The sequence below is a fragment of the Dendronephthya gigantea genome, unplaced genomic scaffold (assembly GCF_004324835.1).
Source record: "Dendronephthya gigantea isolate DGI-Jeju-01 unplaced genomic scaffold, DenGig_1.0 000165F, whole genome shotgun sequence".
Lineage (NCBI taxonomy): Eukaryota > Metazoa > Cnidaria > Anthozoa > Malacalcyonacea > Nephtheidae > Dendronephthya > Dendronephthya gigantea.
The window spans coordinates 333480-353278 of NW_021163175.1; the positions used below are offsets into that span (position 1 = coordinate 333480).

At 35.6% G+C, this 19799-nt stretch overlaps 4 protein-coding genes across 6 annotated transcripts; 1 reads left to right on the forward strand and 3 right to left on the reverse strand.

Moving 5' to 3' along the window:
• Nucleotides 1–1768: 1768 nt before the first annotated feature.
• Nucleotides 1769–6106, reverse strand: LOC114537795 (kelch-like protein 5). Of its 3 annotated transcripts, none has more exons than XM_028558888.1 (6): nucleotides 5937–6106; nucleotides 3801–4302; nucleotides 3568–3630; nucleotides 3347–3472; nucleotides 3203–3265; nucleotides 1769–3011 (listed from the first exon to the last, which is right to left on the reverse strand). In XM_028558888.1, the coding sequence occupies exons 2-6, from the start codon at nucleotides 4290–4292 to the stop codon at nucleotides 1950–1952; spliced, it is 1806 nt and encodes a 601-aa protein (XP_028414689.1). In that variant the 5' UTR covers nucleotides 4293–4302; nucleotides 5937–6106; the 3' UTR covers nucleotides 1769–1949. The 3 variants fall into 3 exon arrangements, with proteins under 3 accessions (XP_028414689.1, XP_028414688.1, XP_028414690.1); XM_028558887.1 differs by lacking the exon at nucleotides 5937–6106 and adding an exon at nucleotides 5016–5181; XM_028558889.1 differs by lacking the exons at nucleotides 3203–3265; nucleotides 3347–3472; nucleotides 3568–3630; nucleotides 5937–6106 and adding an exon at nucleotides 5016–5179.
• Nucleotides 6107–6774: 668 nt separating this feature from the next.
• On the reverse strand, nucleotides 6775–10119 carry LOC114537801 (kelch-like protein 12). Its single transcript, XM_028558899.1, has 3 exons — nucleotides 10034–10119; nucleotides 8249–8750; nucleotides 6775–8107 (listed from the first exon to the last, which is right to left on the reverse strand). Exons 2-3 carry the CDS (start codon nucleotides 8738–8740, stop codon nucleotides 7055–7057), a joined length of 1545 nt encoding a protein of 514 aa, XP_028414700.1. The 5' UTR covers nucleotides 8741–8750; nucleotides 10034–10119; the 3' UTR covers nucleotides 6775–7054.
• Nucleotides 10120–11172: 1053 nt separating this feature from the next.
• LOC114537797 (kelch-like protein 20) lies at nucleotides 11173–14615 on the reverse strand. Its single transcript, XM_028558891.1, has 7 exons — nucleotides 14543–14615; nucleotides 13170–13671; nucleotides 13023–13085; nucleotides 12844–12927; nucleotides 12753–12762; nucleotides 12616–12668; nucleotides 11173–12424 (listed from the first exon to the last, which is right to left on the reverse strand). Exons 2-7 carry the CDS (start codon nucleotides 13659–13661, stop codon nucleotides 11366–11368), a joined length of 1761 nt encoding a protein of 586 aa, XP_028414692.1. The 5' UTR covers nucleotides 13662–13671; nucleotides 14543–14615; the 3' UTR covers nucleotides 11173–11365.
• Nucleotides 14616–15234: 619 nt separating this feature from the next.
• LOC114537814 (spermatocyte protein spe-26-like) lies at nucleotides 15235–19293 on the forward strand. The gene is made up of 6 exons (XM_028558912.1): nucleotides 15235–15330; nucleotides 16955–17456; nucleotides 17626–17688; nucleotides 17784–17867; nucleotides 17949–18011; nucleotides 18203–19293. The coding sequence occupies exons 2-6, from the start codon at nucleotides 16965–16967 to the stop codon at nucleotides 19265–19267; spliced, it is 1767 nt and encodes a 588-aa protein (XP_028414713.1). The 5' UTR covers nucleotides 15235–15330; nucleotides 16955–16964; the 3' UTR covers nucleotides 19268–19293.
• Nucleotides 19294–19799: the final 506 nt, after the last annotated feature.

Here is a 19799-nt window from a genome sequence, read left to right on the forward strand (position 1 = left end):
TATAATGGATCCCCGACTCTAAAGAGTGTGAATCAGACCAACTGTTTGGCAATATTTACGGTCCATCTTAAACAAATCTTAACTGCTTTATCAACTAGATTCACAATGGCGGTTTAATGACAAAAAAAAATGAAATTAGACCTGCCAAGTTTATTGAATATTCTAAGAGCTTTTTACTGTACCATTTGCAACAAGGTTTCTATAACGTCGTCAGCGGTATTTTGTGTTTAAGACGAAAACCTGAAATCTTATCTTTGATGCTTCGTCTTATTCAAAACATCCGGTATTTCTACGTCATTCTTTGACTGATCCTTTTAAAAAGATCACTGAAGCATTGACGTCTGTCAGGATTTCAAGAGAACGTGTTTCTACACACGATTCAGAGATCACTATTAGACACTGTGGAATATCATAAATGCCGACTTCAGTTTCACGAATTTGCATATCGTATTCACGGGTATTTTCTGTGCACAGAATGCTACAAGTGACGTCATATAAAGGTATAAATAATGACATCATAATTCATGAAATAATGACGTAATGAAAAAGATTGAGCACATCCCAGTGAAATAAATATAACTGGAACGCTACCTTCTGACAGGAAGTTAAACCCCCAGTCTTTACACGCAAAAACAAACACGGCCAAAACAAAAATGTTTTTTTGTGATTTCGTAAATTTGATAAAAACTCCCCGAAAAATTTTTTTAGGAAGTTAAATAACTGATTTTGTTAGTGCTTACAGCCGGCTGAGACATTCTTGATGTTGGTAGAATGCATTTTATGGACCTATTATTGGCGTAGAGCCTAGCGTGACAATGCAGGAATATTTGTTTTACTTTACAATTAATACAACTTTTTTGCCATCTAGTCACTTGAAAATAAATAAATATAAACTTATAATATTAAACAATGTCTACCAAGTGTATTTTGCGATAAAATTTTAGCTTTTAGGATATCCGTTTCGTACAAATATTGTTGTCAAAATTGCACATCGCTATAAACTTGTTCCGTTTAAGAAAATTTGTTTCCAATCTGATCGGCAACTCCAGTTGTAATTCGTAAAACAATTTACCTGGTTGAATTTAAGATTAATTCCATTATAATTCCATAAAAAAAAACATTTAAAACCATGAAACAAACAAAAAATCAAATTTCTTTCAAATTCGCTCTGCATCTGCAGTGATCTCGCGAGTCACCCGCGAATGAAGCCAAAAATTTGCCAAAATTTGCGAGACTTTACCTCCAGACACGCGTGTCTGGAGGTAAAGTCTCGCAAACTTTGGCTTCACAAAAACAATGAGGAGGTATCGTTCCAGTTATTTATTATAGTTCACTGGCACATCCAACCTAAGTCATTGAAACTTAGAAAAGTACAAAATATGAAAAATCTACCTTTATTTTAATTATATCAAATTGAAATTAAATATTCTACTGATTTCACTATTAAGTGTTCGCTAGTTTAGATTAAAATGTTCGTTTAAAAATGAGATATGCCAAAATATATTATATCTACAATATTTAGAAAGCAACTATGAACGAAGCTCGTTTAGTTTCGTTGAGATTTCAAAATGAAATCATTAATTAACACTTTCAAGCTAGGCGGTGTAACACTATGCAACTTTTCTTGCAACTTGCAATGCAATAGTAATTTTGAGGGATGTTAATTTGTAAAGAGTGTTCGTAATGCTAAGAAAACGTCAGCAGATCGTAATACGATCTGCTGACGTTTTCTTAGCATTACGAACACTCTTTACAAATTATAAGAAATGTTCGTATTTGACAACTTTAGATGCCTCAGGAGTAGATTTGCATTGCAAGTTGCAAGGAAAGTTGCATAGTGTAACATCGCCTTTATACATCTCGTGCAAGAGTTGACTGAAATATTAGACACAAAATATATAGTTGTAGATATTATCGTTAGAAATTACTACCGTTTGTGGAACATCTTTTCAGTTGTGAGGTTTAACTACAGCAGTAGCATACCTCCTGTTTTCTATCATTCCTGGCAGTTCTTTCCAGCCATCTCCACCAATGGTGAAAGATTCCACTGAGTTGAGATATCCCTGCTCCTTATTCCATCCACCAAACACGACAATGACGTCATTCATGATCACGACAGAGCTGCCGCTCCTTTTGTGAATCATGGAGGGCAGTCTCTCGCTTCGCCCAGTCTCTGTGTCGTACATTATGACGTCATTTAATACCTGGTAATTCTTATCCAAACCACCAACGACGATGATCATATGACCCCAAGCGACTGTGGACATAGCAGAAACAGGCTGAGGTAACGATGGACATGGCTTGAACTCATTCTTAATCAAATCATAAACAACAACGCTGTCTAGAGCATCTTTACTAAGGTCGGTTGTCGTCCCGCCCAAGATAAATAGTTTTTCATTAACAAGTTCTGCTCTGTGATATTTTCTTGCCTCAGGCATTCTCGTCAGCAGCTTGGCAGTATAAGGTGGGTTAAGAGCAATCTGATAAATTGAATTTGATGTTTTTCCTTCATTCCCGTCATGTCCTCCTATTATATATAATTTTTTTTGATAAACTATGACGTCATGAGCATATAATTTGAGCGGCAGTTTACTATCAAACTTTGTCCATCGCAAAGGATGTTGGTTCATCTTCAAAACTTCGATCTTGTCAGTTCCTTCTTTACCATCGTGACCACCAACGACAAGAACGTCATTGTTGTAAACACACAATGCTGATGCTGCTCGAGGATGATTCAATCGTGGCAGCGGAGTTGACTTTCCTTCTACTATGTTGTATTTCTCCACTGTATTTAATATCTTGTCACTTCCTGAGCCATACCAACCACCAATAATAATAACATCTTGATTGTTTTCTACAGTTGCTGGTTCCATAGCGCTGGCACCATTGATGTTGTTGTTTAAATTGTTTCCTTGCAATAACTGATTCATCATTTCCGTCATTCTTTCCAACTGTTGTTTCACCTCAGCTTCAAACCTCGCTTGAGATCGTCTCATCTCATCAACTTTTTCCTAAATGGGTAAATTTTAAATGTCAAAAATCACATGTTAAATAACTTTTTCCTATCTTTACATAGGCCACAATGATGTGTCGGAACGTTTCATTTAAATAAATATGACGTACAATAAGCTGAAATTAGGATCCTTCCGATAAAACTTTAAAACACGTTTATATTATTCTAAGAAAGCAAGTACTGCCTCACCTTCGTTTCATCTTGACTTGCTTTCATTGCATCGTGAGTTACTTTCATTTGATCCACACAATCCTGAATTGAAAAACACTGTATTTAATTCATATGCTTTCCATTAGTAAACAAAACTGCAAAAGAACAAAGGAAATCTCTTGCCTTAATTCTGTTTGATTCTGTTTTCATTTCATCTTGACTTGTTTTCATTTCATCTTGAGTTACTTTCATTTCATCTTGACTTAGTTTCATTTCATCTTGAGTTACTTTCACTTGATCCACACAATCCTGAATTAAAAAGCACTGTATTTATTTCATATCCTTTTCATTAGTAAATGTGTTCGCTTTGCAAAACTCCAAAAGAAGAAATAGAATTTTCTTGCCTTCATTTTGTTCGATTTTGCTCTCATTTCAACCTGAAACTGTTTTATCATTTCAACGGTTTTCTTGGAAGAAAAATTTAAATATCTAAGACATGGCATTGTATAAAATATAACTTTTAAATAAAGACAGTACATTAGCTAGGGTCAGTTATCTTTGTAACAATGTTTTTTTCTACGGCATCTACAAAGCAATCGAATTAGCTTTTTTAAAAACCAAACAAGAAAAATCTTACCTTTGTTTCTTCTTGACTTGCTCTAATCTCTTTACAGTCGTGACATTTGGCGATTCTAAACTCACAAAGATCTTTCTCGTGAAGATCTTTATCTCTTTTATTCACCTCCATTCCACATCCTTCATTCTTGCAAGTCACGGGTGCAAAACCACATTTATCAACATGATTTTGTAAACTCTCAAGCAAGACAAAGCCTGGACAACCTCTTTCGCTGTATCCACACTTGATTTTCAGCGCTGCCAGAGTGTTCTTCATAAATCTCGGAGGATCTTTCAGGGTTTCTGGAGTGAGATGTTCTCTGCATTCAGGACACGTGTGGGAATGACGAAGATGTTCAGAAATACAGAAATGACAAAATGCGTGTTCTTTATGGCAAGTTCGAGGGTTTCTGAGCACTCCTTGACAAATAGAACAGAAGAGATCCTCGCTGATTGTTCCTTCAAAACGTCTTTCATCATAACCTTCTTCATCGTCCTCCATTCTCTGAGCCATTTATGGACGACTAGAAAATAAATTATGATTTATGGATTATGGCTTTGGTTGTTCAAATTCTTGTTCCATCGCACGCGACGGCAGTTTCAACAAGTTACGAGTGACAACATTGTTACAACATGTTGTCAGGTTTGCTAAAAATGTGTTGGCGAAAATATAGTTTTGTTTACTGATGTAACAAGTAAAGCATGTCTTTGGCTGAATTAAACCTGCCCTTAATCTCGCTAAACTTGCATTTGCTTCACTATTGTGAAAGTAAGTTCTCTGTCCAATTTTCGTACAAGGTAACAACAGATAGACACTGTGCATCATTTGTAACTTTGCCTTATAATTCGACCTTGGTTAAAAGCTCTACTCCTTACAATTCAAAATGCTGTGAGAAAAAACTGTGAACTCATTGCAAGTTGCATAAAAAGTTAAACCAACTTTTACTTTTGCTAATACTGCGAGACAATACTTCACAATCTCTCTGCAGCTTGAATCAACTGATCTCAGCAAGGATTAGACTGTGACTGGATGAATGGTTTATAAATTACAAGGCGTAACATGATCTTAATTCAATTCTTTCAAACAAATACAAACTCGAGACTTGTCGGAAACGTTGATTAGAGTTGTTATGTGATCATGCATACATAAAACAGATTGTGACTATTTCATGTTTCATCTTCGATATTTCAAAATATTTTAGTTTGTTTTCGTTTTGACAACATGCCAGTAAAATACCTTTGCTATAGCTTTCGAATTGCGGGCTTGTGTCCTTCAGGCGAGAGACTCATTCTTGTAACTTCCGTGTCTCATAACGACTGCCAGAATATCAAGTCGTATAAAGCCGTTTGAAATATAATTATAGGAATCATTTACTTGATTCGTTTGTTTAGAATCAAGTCAACAGTTTTATGAGCTAAAATCTATCCTTTCAAAACAAAGTTTATGTCGTAATATTTTCCCCACAGCAGAATGGATCAGACAAATCGAAAGCTATTCGTAATTTGAGGCGCTGATGTTTTGAAATTGTGTAATCATTGAACAGTCTACAGTTTGTTGTTCTCTTTATCTGATATTTCACCAGGACGATGAATTATAATATTCTACAATACGCGAGAATTACTGTTAGTCGCCTTAATTCAAACTCTTCAACAATCACAGCAACAGAAGGCTGGTTGCGTCAGTTGCGTGGCTGCAGTTGAGAAGATTTGAAACTTTGCGTTCTCCGACGTCAACAATTGAAACCAAATTTTGTCTACTTTCTCCATATTACCTCGTCTTTTTCTTCCTGTCACAACTGCCTTTGGTCTCGGTATCTTAATTTTAACTGTGTAATACCTCGCGTTCATTGTTGCCTTACGCGTTCAGACGTATTGCGCTCAATAATGTCGGTCATGCGTTTAGAGGGAAAAATATATGCTTTCAGACAATAAAGGCATTCAACGCTTTACTGAAACAGTAATTGATAAAGATTATATGAGGTTATATTATAAGTTCAACTAACATTCAAGCAGTAACGATTTAAAACGTGATTCAAAGTTAATTGCGTTGCAGTGTGTTTGCTGTTCGTAGTGAAACTTAATCACAACGCGTTTTATTATAAATACTGGACAGACCCTGGCAGTTTAAACGACAAATAGATAATGAAATTAGACTTACCAGTGTTATTGAATATTGAGACTTGAGAGCTTTGCGCTGTGTCGTTCTGCGACAAGTTGATTTTAACGCTGTCTGTAGTATTTTGTGTTTAAGAATCAAGACAACACCTTGATATGTCGTAATTTTCATCCCTAGCTCAGGAAATCTCGTGATTTCAACGTGATCCTTTGTCAACCTTATAAGGAAATCACCAGGATATTTACAGGATACCCTAAGGATATCACCAGGATATTTACAGATATCCTAAGGATATCACCAGGATATTTACAGGATACCCTAAGGATATCACCAGGATATTTACAGATATCCTAAGCATATCACCAGGATATTTACAGATATCCTAAGGATATCACCAGGATTTGATTTTCACTTCTGTTTCTGTTTCAACATTGTTTCTCTTTTATTTTCTTTTTCTAGTAATAACAGTCATATGAAAATTGACTTTAAAATACTATTCGAGATTTAAGCCTTCTGTGTACAAAATGCTACAAGTTATGTCAATGAAGGTATTAATAATGACATCATAATTCATGACATAATGACGTAAAGAAAAAGACTGAGCACAACCAAGTCATTGAAATTTAGAAAAGTAGAAAATATGAAAAATCTACCTTTATTTTAATTATATCAAATTTAAATAAAATATTCTACTGATTTCACTATTAAGTGTTCGCTAGTTTAGATTAAAATGTTCGTTTACTGAAAATGAGATATGCCAATATATATTATATCTACAATATTTACAAATTGACTATGAACGAAACTCGTTTAGTTTCGTTGAGATTTCAAAATGAAATCATTTTAAATACTTTTAAGCTAGGCGGTGTTACACTATGCAACTTTTCTTGCAACTTGCAATGCAATAGTAATTTTGAGGGATGTTAATTTGTAAAGAATGTTCGTAATGCCAAGAAAACGTCACCAGATCGAAAGAAATGTTCGTGTTTGACTAGTTTAGATGCCTCAGGAGTAGAATTGCATTGCAAGTTACAAGGAAAGTTGCATAGTGTATCACCGCCTTTATACATCTCGTGCAAGGGTTGACTGAAATATTAGACACAAAATATATAATTGTAGATATTATCGTTTGAAATTACTACCGTTTGTGAGAAATCTTTTCAGTTGTGAGGTTTAACTACAGCAGTAGCCCAGCGTCTTTTTTCTATCATTCCTGGCAGTTCTTTCCAGCCATCTCCACCAATGGTGAAAGATTCCACTGAGTTGAGATCTCCCTGCTCCTTATTCCATCCACCAAACACGACAATGACGTCATTCATGATCACGACAGAGCAACCTTTCCTTTTGTGAATCATGGAGGGCAGTCTCTCGCTTCGCCCAGTCTCTGTGTCGTACATTATGACGTCGTTCAATACCTGGCCATTTTTATTCCCACCACCAATGACGATAATCATATGACCCCAAGTGACTGTGGACATATAACAAACAGGCTGGGGTAACGATGGACATGGCTTGAACTTATTCTTAATCAAATCATAAACAACAACGCTGTCAAGAGCATCTTTACTATAGATGGTTGTTGTTCCGCCCAAGATAAATAGTTTTCCATTAACAAGTTCTGCTCTGTGATATCTTCTTCGCTCAGGCATTTTCTTCAGCAGCTTGGCAGTATAAGTTGGGGTCAGAGCAATCTCATAAATGGCATTCGATGTTTTTCTTTCATTCCCATCATATCCTCCCATTATATATAATTTTCGTTGATAAACTATGACGTCATGACTATATAATTTGACAGGCAGTTTACCATCAAACATTGTCCATCGCAAAGGATGTTGGTTCATCTTCAAAACTTCGATCGTGTCAGTTCCTACTTTACCATCGAAACCACCAACGACAAGAACGTCATTGTTGTAAACACACAATGCAGATGCTGCTCGAGGATGATTCAATCCTGGCAGCAGAGTTGACTTTCCTTCTACTATGTTGTATTTCTCGACTGTGTTTAAGACTTCGGAATCATTTGACCCGTACCAACCACCAATAATATTAACATCTTGAATATTTGCTGGTTCCATAGCGCTCGCACCATTGATGTTGTTGTTTAAATTGTTTCCTTGCAATAACTGATTCATCGTTTCCGTCATTCTTTCCAACTGTTGTTTCACCTCAGCTTCAAACCTCGCTTGAGATCGTCTCATCTCATCAACTTTTTCCTGAATTGAATGGAAAATACTACGGTCTCAATTTATACTGACCTTTTCTCTGCACACTGCATGCAAAGTTAATATGCCTGAACTATATTGACAAAGCAATTCTACTATTAACAACCTTGAACAAAACAAGAACAATCTTACCATAGTTTCTCTTTGACTTGCTCTTATTTTCTTACAGTCGTGACACTTGGCGATTCTAAACTCACAAAGATCTTTCTCGTGAAGATCTTTATCTCTTTTATTCACCTCCATTCCACATCCTTCATTCTTGCAAGTCACGGGTGCAAAATCACATTTATCAACATGATTTTGTAAACTCTCAAGCAAGACAAAGCCTGGACAACCTCTTTCGCTGTATCCACACTTGATTTTCAGCGCTGCCAGAGTGTTCTTCATAAATCTCGGAGGATCTTTCAGGGTTTCTGGAGTGAGATGTTCTCTGCATTCAGGACACGTGTGGGAATGACGAAGATGTTCAGAAATACAGAAATGACAAAATGCATGTTCTTTATGGCAAGTTCGAGGGTTTCTGAGCACTCCTTGACAAATAGAACAGAAAAGATCTTCGCTGATTGTTCCTTCAAAACGTCTTTCATCATAACCTTGTTCATCTTCCTCCATTCTCTGAGCCATTTATGGACGACTAGAAAATAAATTATGATTTATGGACAACGGTTGTACTAGGAACTATCCCCTGCTTGTTAACGAGTTTGTTAATCAGTGGCTTTTTCGTAACTTTCTTCAAGGTTGTTGTTGACTCGAAAGACTTGTTACAAATTGTTCGAACGACTTTGTGTATGGTTCTACAATTCAACATCTTGTCAAGTCTAAATTCGTCTGAAATGTGTCTAGAGGTGCTTCTTAATGAGGACAACGTGATTTTGAATTGATCGTGATTTTGTCCTAATAGTTGTGAACAAGCCACTTTAACCGATGAATAATTAATAGTCCGGATCTAAATTTGTCTTTATTTCTGTATTCAAATCAATAATTGTTGACTGAAAACAAAGAAATATTACATCACATTAGCGTCCTTGATGGAAACGAGGCAATACTTAAAACCAGGTGAGACTTGTTCAAGTGTTTCTCATCTTTAAATATTTTATACTCTCTTTATCTTACCAGCATTTTCACAAAAGATATGTTCGCCATAACGCTTTTCAATTCGGGTTTTATAAGAGCCTTTTTAGTGTTCTTCAAACCGGAAAAATATGCGAGGAATTCATTCACCTGCTGTGTGATGTTATGACACGTATCAAGTCGATATCATTTATTATTCAGAACTGCTATTTTAACTCTGTACTTTAATCGAAATCTGTACTTCAAATGTCTTTTGTCGATTGTATATGCAAAACTAACATTCTCTGTACCATAAGTCCATCTCAACCAACTCATTTAAAACTGATCACACCAAGACACAGACAGTGTTGTTTGTAAGACTGCTATTAGGAAAATATGTCTTCCATTTAAGCGGTTTTTACAAATTCCCATGCTGCATTACAGGCGTTGGAAATAAGTTCAATAAATGCTCTAAAGGTCTGCATGTTAACACGATCCAATTTTGGAGGATCCAATTCACGTCTGACGTATGAAATGTAGTCAGGTTATTGATAAGTCAGTACTGAATAAGTCCGGCTGCTTTGGCTTGAGTTGATTTGCTGCGCTATACATTGCATTTCAACAAACTATAAAACATCCTCTAGGAGTTAATTGGAACCGACAAATTTGGATCGTGTGAACGACTTTAAAAATGACAGTTTTGAATTGACTTTAAAATAAGATTCAAACACCGAACTTTATGGCGAGCGGCGTTTGTGGTCAATGGACTAACACAATTTTAACTTTTTTATCAATTGGATTAACCCATTTACCCTTGACAGTATAGTTATATAGTTAAACAGCACAAAAATAATGAAATAGACTTACCAAATGTACTAAATTATGACAGCTTTTTATTTAACAATCGTACAACAAGTTGGTCTCGACGCCGTCAACAATATTTTGTGTTTGAGACAACACCTTAATATGTCGTAATTTTTATTGTATTTAAGAACATCGCGTGACTCCAGAACAGTCTTTTAACATCCTTATAAGGAATTAACTGTTCCCCTGGACAATACAATTTTTACCATCATGCTGTGACCATTTTAAATAAATCTTCAAACATTTGCATTTCACATGATCTGGCTTACACTTCGTTTCGATAAATCTCGGTGTACCGGAAGAGACCCTATGAAAAAACGTTTTAAAATATGCAAGAAAATAAAAGAGAAACAACGTGTCAATTGCACTCGTCTATAACTTTCACCATACAGAAATGAAAACCATATCCTGGTGATATCCTTAGGATATCCTGTAAATATCCTGTGTTTAAGACGAAAACTTGAAATCTTATCTTTGATGCTTCGTCTTATTCAAAACATCCGGTATTTCTACGTCATTCTTTGACTGATCCTTTTAAAAAGATCACTGGAGCATTGACGTCTGTCAGGATTTCAAGAGAACGTGTTTCTACACACGATTCAGAAATCACTATTAGACGCTGTGGAATATCATAAATGCCGACTTCCATTTCACGAACTTTCATATCGTAGTCACGGGTATTTTTTGTGCACAGAATGCTACAAGTGACGTCAAATAAAGGTATAAATAATGACATCATAATTCATGACATAATGACGTAATGAAAAAGACTGAGCACATCCAACCTAAGTCATTGAAACTTAGAAAAGTAAAAAAATATGAAAAATCTACCTTTATTTTAATTATATCAAAATGAAATTAAATATTTTACTGATTTCACTATTAAGTGTTCGCTAGTTCAGATTAAAATGTTCGTTTAAAAATGAGATATGCCAATATATATTATATCTACAATATTTACAAAGTAACTATGAACGAAGCTCGTTTAGTTTCGTTGAGATTTCAAAATGAAATCATTTTAAACACTTTTAGGCTAGGCGGTGTTACACTTTGCAACTTTTCTTGCAACTTGCAATGCAATAATAATTTTGAGGGATGTTAATTTGTAAAGAGTGTTCGAAATGCTAAGAAAACGTCAGCAGATCGTAAGAAATGTTCGTATTTGACAACTTTAGATGCCTCAGGAGTAGAATTGAATTGCAAGTTGCAAGGAAAGTTACATAGTGTAACACCGCCTTTATACATCTCGTGCAGGAGTTGACTGAAATATTAGACACAAAATATATAGTTGTAGATATTATCGTTCGAAATTACTACCGTTTGTGAGAAAACTTTTCACTTGTGAGGTTTAACTACAGCAGTAGCATTGCGTCTTTTTTCTATCATTCCTGGCAGTTCTTTCCAGCGATCTCCACCAATGGTGAAAGATTCCACTGAGTTGAGATATCCCTGCTCCCTATTCCATCCACCAAACACGACAATGACGTCATTCATGATCACGACAGAGCTGCCGCTCCTTTTGTAAATCATGGAGGGTAGTCTCTCGCTTCGCCCAGTCTCTGTGTCGTACATTATGACGTCATTTAATATCTGGTAATTCTTATCCTCACCACCAACGACAATGATCATATGACCCCAAGTGACTGTGGACATAAAACAAACAGGCTGAGGTAAGGATGGACATGGCTTGAACTCATTCTTAATGAAATCATAAACAACAACGCTGTCAAGAGCATCTTTACTAAAGATGGTTGTTGTTCCGCCCAAGATAAAGAGCTTTCCATTGACAAATTCTGCTTTGTGATATCTTCTTGGCTCAGGCATTCTCTTCAGCATCTTGGCAGTATAAGGTGGGGTAAGAGCAATCTCATAAATGGCATTCGATGTTTTTCTTTCATTGCCGTCATATCCTCCTATTATATATAATTTTCCTTGATAAACTATGACGTCATGACCAGATAATTTGACAGGCAGTTTACCATCAAACATTGTCCATCTTAAAGGATGTTGGTTCATCTTCAAAACTTCGATCCTGTCAGTTCCACCTTCACGATCCTGACCACCAACGACAAGAACGTCATTGTTGTAAACGCACGATGCTGATGCTGCTCGAGGATGATTCAATCCTGGCAGCAGAGTTGACTTTCCTTCTACTATGTTGTATTTCTCGACTGTATTTAACATCGCGTCATCTCCTAGGCCATACCAACCACCAATAATAATAACATCTTGTTTGTTTTCTACAGTTGCTGGTTCCATAGCGCTGGCACCATTGATGTTGTTTAAATTGTTTCCCTGCAATAACTGATTCATCATTTCCGTCATTCTTTCCAATTGTTGTTTCACCTCAGCTTCAAACCTCGCTTGAGATCGTCTCATCTCATCAACTCTTTTCTAAATTGGTAAATTTTAAATGTCAAGGATCACATGTTATATAACTTTTTGTTATCTTTACATAGGCTACAATGATTGGTCGGAGGGATTGATTTAAATAAAAATAACGCGCAATAACCTGAAATTAGGATTTTTCCGATAAAACTTTAAAACACGTTTATATTATTCTAAGAAAACAAGTACTGACTTACCTTCGTTTCATCTTGACCTGCTTTCATTGCATCTTGAGTTACTTTCATTTGATTTTGAGTTACTTTCATTTGATTTTGAGTTACTTTCATTTTATCTTGACTTAGTTTTATTTCATCTTGAGTTACTGTCATTTGATCCACACAATCCTGAATTGAAAAACACTGTATTTATTTCATATGCTTTTTATTTGTAAACAAAACTGCAAAAGAACAAAGGAAATCTTTTGCCTTAATTCTGTTTGATTCTGCTTTCGTTTCATCTTGACTTGTTTTCATTGCATTTTGAGTTACTTTCATTTGGTTCACAGAATCCTGAATTAAAAAACACTGTTTTTAACTCGTATACTTTTCTTTAGTAAATCTGTTCGCTTTGCAAAACTCCAAAAGAAGAAATAGAATTTTCTTGCCTTCATTTTGTTCGATTCCACTTTCATTTCAGCCTGAGACTGCTTCATGACTTCAACGCTTTTCTTCAAAGAAAAATTTAAATATCTAAGACATGGCATTGTATAAAACATAACTTTAAAATAAAGACAGTACATTAGCTAGGGTACCTTTGTTTCTTCTTGACTTGCTCTAATCTCTTTACAGTCGTGACACTTGGCGATTCTAAACTCACAAAGATCTTTCTCGTGAAGATCTTTATCTCTTTTATTCACCTCCATTCCACATCCTTCATTCTTGCAAGTCACGGGTGCAAAACCACATTTATCAACATGATTTTGTAAACTCTCAAGCAAGACAAAGCCTGGACAACCTCTTTCGCTGTATCCACACTTGATTTTCAGCGCTGCCAAAGTGTTCTTCATAAATCTCGGAGGATCTTTCAGGGTTTCTGGAGTGAGATGTTCCCTGCATTCAGGACACGTGTGGGAATGACGAAGATGTTCAGAAATACAGAAATGACAAAATGCATGTTCTTTATGGCAAGTTCGAGGGTTTCTGAGCACTCCTTGACAAATAGAACAGAAGAGATCTTCGCTGATTGTTCCTTTAAAACGTCTTTCATCATAACCTTGTTCATCTTTCTCCATTCTCTGAGCCATTTATGGACGACTAGAAAATAAATTATGATTTATGGATAACGGTTGTACTAAGAACTTCAAATATTTTATAGTCTCTTTATCTTACGAGCATTTTCGCAAAAGATATGTTCGCCATAACGCTTCTCAATTCGGGTTTTATAAGAGCCATTTTAGTGTTCTTCAAACCGGAAAAATATGCGAAGAATTCATTCACCTGCTGTGTGATGTTGTGACACGTATCAAGTCGATAGCATTTATTACTCAGAACTGCTATTTTAACTGTGTATTTCAATCGAAATCTGTACTTCAAATGTCTTTTGTCGATTGTATATGCAAAACTAACATTCTCTGTACCATAAGTCCCTCATAACCAACACATTTAAAAGTGATCACACCAAGACACAGACAGACAGTGTTGTTTGTAAGACTGCTATTAGGAAAATATGTCTTCCATTTAAGCAGTTTTTACAAATTCGCATTCTGCATTACCACGTCGAATACAGGCGATGGAAATAAGTTCAATAAATGCTCTAAAGATCTGCATGTTAACACGATCCAATTTTTTAGGATCCAATTCACCTCTGACCTAAATCAGTACTGCATAAGTCTGCATTAGCTTAAGTTGATTTGCTGCGCTATACATTGCATTTCAACACGCTATAAAACATCCTTTAGGAGTTAATTGGAATTAACCGACAAATTTGGATCGTTTGAACGAATTTAAAAATCACTGTTTTGAATTGACTTTAAAATATGATTCAAACACGGAACTTTATGGCGAGCGGCGTTTGTGGTCAATAGACTAACGCAATTTTAACTTTTTTATCAACTGGATTAATTCATTTACCCTTGACAGTATAGTTATATAGTTAAACAGCACAGAAATAATGAAATAGACTTACCAAATGTACTGAATTATGAGAGCTTTTTATTTAACAATCGTACAAAAAATTGATCTCGACGCCGTCAACAATATTTTGTGTTTGAGACAACACCTTAATATGTCGTAATTTTTATTGTGTTTAAGAACATCGCGTGACTTCAGAACAGTCTTTTAACATCCTTATAAGGAACTAACTGTCCCCCTGGACAATACAATCTTTACCATCATGCTGTGACCATTTTAAATATATCTTCAAACATTTGCATTTCACATGATCTGGCTTAAACTTCGTTTCGTTAAATCTCCGGTAACCTCTCGGGTAACCGGATTTATGTGAACAGACTCTATGAAAAGACGTTTTATAAAATATGCAAGAAAATAAAAGGAAAACAATGTTTCAATGGTCTACACTCGTCTATAACTTTCACCATACAGAAATGAAAACAATATCCTGGTGATATCCTTAGGATATCTGTAAATATCTTGGTGATATCCTTAGGGTATCCTGTAAATATCCTAGTGCTATCCTTAGGATATCTGTAAATATCCTGGTGATATGCTTAGGATATCTGTAAATATCATAATGATATCCTTAGGATATCCTGTAAATATCCTGGTGATTTCCTTATAAGGTTGACAAAGGATCAGGTTGAAATCACGAGATTTCCTGAGCTAGGGATGAAAATTACGATATTTCAAGGTGTTGTCTTGATTCTTAAACACAAAATACTACAGACAGCGTTAAAATCAACTTGTTGCAGAACGACACAGCGCAAAGCTCTCAAGTCTCAATATTCAATAACACTGGTAAGTCTAATTTCATTATCTATTTCCCGTTTAAACTGCCAGGGGTTTGTCCAGTATTTATAATAAAACGCGTTGTGATTCAGTTTGACTACGAACAGCAAACACACTGCAACGCAATTAACTTTGAATCACGTTTTAAATCGTTACTGCTTGAATGTTAGTTGAACTTATAATATAACCTCATATAATCTTTATCAATTACTGTTTTGGTAAAGCGTTGAATGCCTTTATTGTCTGAAAGCATATAATTTCCCTTCTAACACATCACCGACATTATTGAGCGCAATACGTCTGAACACGCAAGGCAACAATGAACGCGGAGTATTACACAGTTAAGATACCAAGACCAAAGGCAGTTGTGACAGGAAGAAAAAGACGAGGTAATATGGATGAGTAGACAAATTTTGTTTCAATTGTTAACGTCGGAGAACGCAAAGTTTCAAATCTTCCCAACTGCAGCCACGCAACTGACGCAACCAGCCTTCTGTTGCTGTGATTGTTGAAGAGTTTGAATTAAGGAGACTAACAGTAATTCTTGCGTACTGTAGAATATTATAATTCATCGTTAATTCTGGTGAAATATCAGATGAAGAGAACAACAAACTGTAGACTGTTCAATGATTACACAATTTCAAAACATCAGCGCCTCAAATTACGAATAGCTTTCGATTTGTCTGATCCATTCTGCTATGGGGAAAATATTACGACATAAACTTTGTTTCGAAAGGATAGATTTTAGCTCATAAAACTGTTGACTTGATTCTAAACACGCGCATCATGTAAATGATTCCTATAATTATATTTCAAACGGCTTTATACGACTTGATATTCTGGCAGTCGTTATGAGACACGGAAGTTGCAAGAATGAGTCTCTCGCCTGAAGGACACAAGCCCGCAATTCAAAAGCTATAGGCATAGCAAAGGTATTTTACTGGCATGTTGTCAAAACGAAAACGAACTAAAATATTTTGAAATATCGAAGACGAAACATGAAATAGTCACAATCTGTTTTATGTATTCATGATCACATAACAACTGTTATCCACGTTTCCGACAAGTCTAGACTTTGTATTTGTTTAAAAGAATTTGATCATGTTACACCTTGTAATTTATGAACCATTCATCCAGTCAGAGTCTAATCCTTGCTGAGATCAGTTGATTCAAGCTGCAGAGAGATTGTGAAGTATTGTCTTGCAGTATTTGCAAAAGTAAAAGTTGGTTTAACTTTTTATGCAACTTGCAATGAGTTCACAGTTTATTCTCACAGCATTTTGAATTGTAAGGAGCAGAGCTTTTACCCAAGGTCGAATTACAAGGCAAAGTTACAAATGATGCACAATGTCTATCTGTTGTTACCTTGTACGAAAATTGGACAGAGAACTTACTTTCACAATAGCGAAGCAAATTTAGGTTTAGCGAAATCAAGGCCAGGTTTAATTCAGCCAAAGACATGCTTTACTTGTTACATAAGTAAACAAAGCTATATTTGATAACACATTTGTAGCAAACCTGACAACAAGTTGTAACAATATTGTCACTCGCAACTTGTTCAAACATCTGTCGCGTCTGATGGAACAAGAATTTGAACAAACAAAGTTATCAAAAATCATAATTATTTTTCTAGTCGTCCATAAATGGCTCAGAGAATGGAGAAAGACGAACAAGGTTATGATGAAAGACGTTTTGAAGGAACAATCAGCGAAGATCTCTTCTGTTCTATTTGTCAAGGAGTGCTCAGAAACCCTCGAACTTGCCATAAAGAACATGCATTTTGTCATTTCTGTATTTCTGAACATCTTCGTCATTCCCACACGTGTCCTGAATGCAGAGAACATCTCACTCCAGAAACCCTGAAAGATCCGCCGAGATTTATGAAGAACACTCTGGCAGCGCTGAAAATCAAGTGTGGATACAGCGAAAGAGGTTGTCCAGGCTTTGTCTTGCTTGAGAGTGTACAAAATCATGTTGATAAATGTGGTTTTGCACCCGTGACTTGCAAGAATGAAGGATGTGGAATGGAGGTGAATAAAAGAGATAAAGATCTTCACGAGAAAGATCTTTGTGAGTTTAGAATCGCCAAGTGTCACGACTGTAAAGAGATTAGAGCAAGTCAAGAAGAAACAAAGGTAAGATTGTTCTTGTTTGGTTTTTAAAAAAGCTAATTCGATTATTTTGTAGATGTCGTAGAAACAAACATTGTTACAAAGATAACTGACCCTAACTAATGTACTGTCTTTATTAAAAGTTATATTTTATACAATGCCATGTCTTAGATATTTAAATTTTTCTTTGAAGAAAAGCGTTGAAGTCATGAAGCAGTCTCAGGCTGAAATGAAATTGGAATCAAAGAAAATGACGGCAAGAAAATTCTATTTCTTCTTTTAAAGTTTTGCAATGAGAACAGATTTACTAATGAAAGGGATATGAATTAAATACAGTGTTTTTTAATTCAGGATTGTGTGAATCACATGAAAATAACTCAAGATGAAATAAAAACAAGTCAAGATGAAATGAAAGCAGAATCAAACCAAATTAAGGCAAGAAATTTCCTTTGTTCTTTTGCAGTTTTGTTTACTAATGAAAAAGATAGGAATTAAATACAGTGTTTTTTAATTTAGGATTGTGTGGATCAAATGGAAGTAACTCAAGATGAAATAAAAACAAGTCAAGATGAAACGAAGGTAAGACAGTACTTGCTTTCTTAGAATAATATAAATCTGTTTTAAACTTTTATCGGAAAGATCCTAATTTCAGCTTATTGTACGTTGTATTTATTTAAATGAAACGTTCCGACAAATCATTGTAGCCTATGTAAAGATAAGAAAAAGTTATATAACATGTGATTCTTGACATTTAAGATTTACCAATTTAGGAAAAAGTTGATGAGATGAGACGATCTCAAGCGAGGTTTGAATCTGAGGTGAAACAACAGTTGGAAAGACTGACGGAATTGATGAATCGGTTATTGCAAGGAAACAATTTAAACAACAACATCAATGGTGCCAGCGCCATGGAACCAGCAACTGTAGAAAACAATCAAGATATTATTATTATTATTGGTGGTTGGTATGGCTCAGGACGTGACGAGGTATTAAATACAGTGGAGAAATACAACATAGTAGAAGGAAAGTCAACTCCGCTGCCAGGATTGAATCATCCTCGAACAACACCAGCATCGTGTGTTTACAACAATGACGTTCTTGTCGTTGGTGGTTTCGATGGTACAGAAGGAACTGACACGATCGAAGTTTTGAATATGAACCAACATCCTTTGCGATGGACAATGTTTGATGGTAAACTGCCTGTCAAATTATCTGCTCATGACGTCATAGTTTATCAAGGAAAATTATATATAATAGGAGGATATGACGGGAATGAAGGAAAAACATCGAATGCCATTTATGAGATTGCTCTTACCCCACCTTATACTGCCAAGCTGCTGACGAGAATGCCTGAGGCAAGAAGATATCACAGAGCAGAACTTGTTAACGGAAAACTGTTTATCTTGGGTGGAACAACAACCGACTTTAGTAAAGATGCTTTTGACAGCGTTGTTGTTTATGATTTGATTAAGAATGAGTTCAAGCCATGTCCATCGTTACCTCAGCCTGTTTGTTTTATGTCCACAGTCACTTGGGGTCATATGATCATCGTCGTTGGTGGTGCGGATAAGAATAACCAGGCATTAAATGACGCCATAATGTACGACACAGAGACTGGGCGAAGCGAGAGATTGCCCTCCATGATTTACAAAAGGAGGGGCAGCTCTGTCGTGATCATGAATGACGTCATTGTCGTGTTTGGTGGATGGAATAAGGAGCAGGGACATCTCAACTCAGTGGAATCTTTCACCATTGGTGTAGATGGCTGGAAAGAACTGCCAGGATTGATAGAAAAAAGAAACCGCGGTTCTGCTGTAGTTAAACCTCACAACTGAAAAGATTTCTCACAAACGGTAGTAATTTCGAACGATATATATCTACAACTATATATTTTGTGTCTAATATTTCAGTCAACTCTTGCACGAGATGTATAAAGGCGATGTTACACTATGAAACTTTCCTTGCAACTTGCAATGCAATTCTACTCCTGAGGCATCTAAAGTTGTCAAATACGAACTTTTCTTACGATCTGCTGACGTTTTCTTAGCATTTCGAACACTCTTTACAAAATAACATCCCTCAAAATTCCATTGATAATTTGCAAGTTGCAGAGAAAGGTGCAAAGTGTGACAGCGCGTAGTTTAAAAGTGTCTAAAATGATTTCTCAACGAAACTAAACGAGCTCCGTTCATGATTACTTTGTAAATATTGTAGATATAATAAAAACTTTATAATAAACTTATGAACACTAATTTTTCGCGATTTTTATCGCGAATTTAGATTTAGTAAGATATAAATGTATAAAAAGATTACTTTGTAAATATTGCAGATATGATATCTATTGGCGTATCTCATTTGAGTTAACCA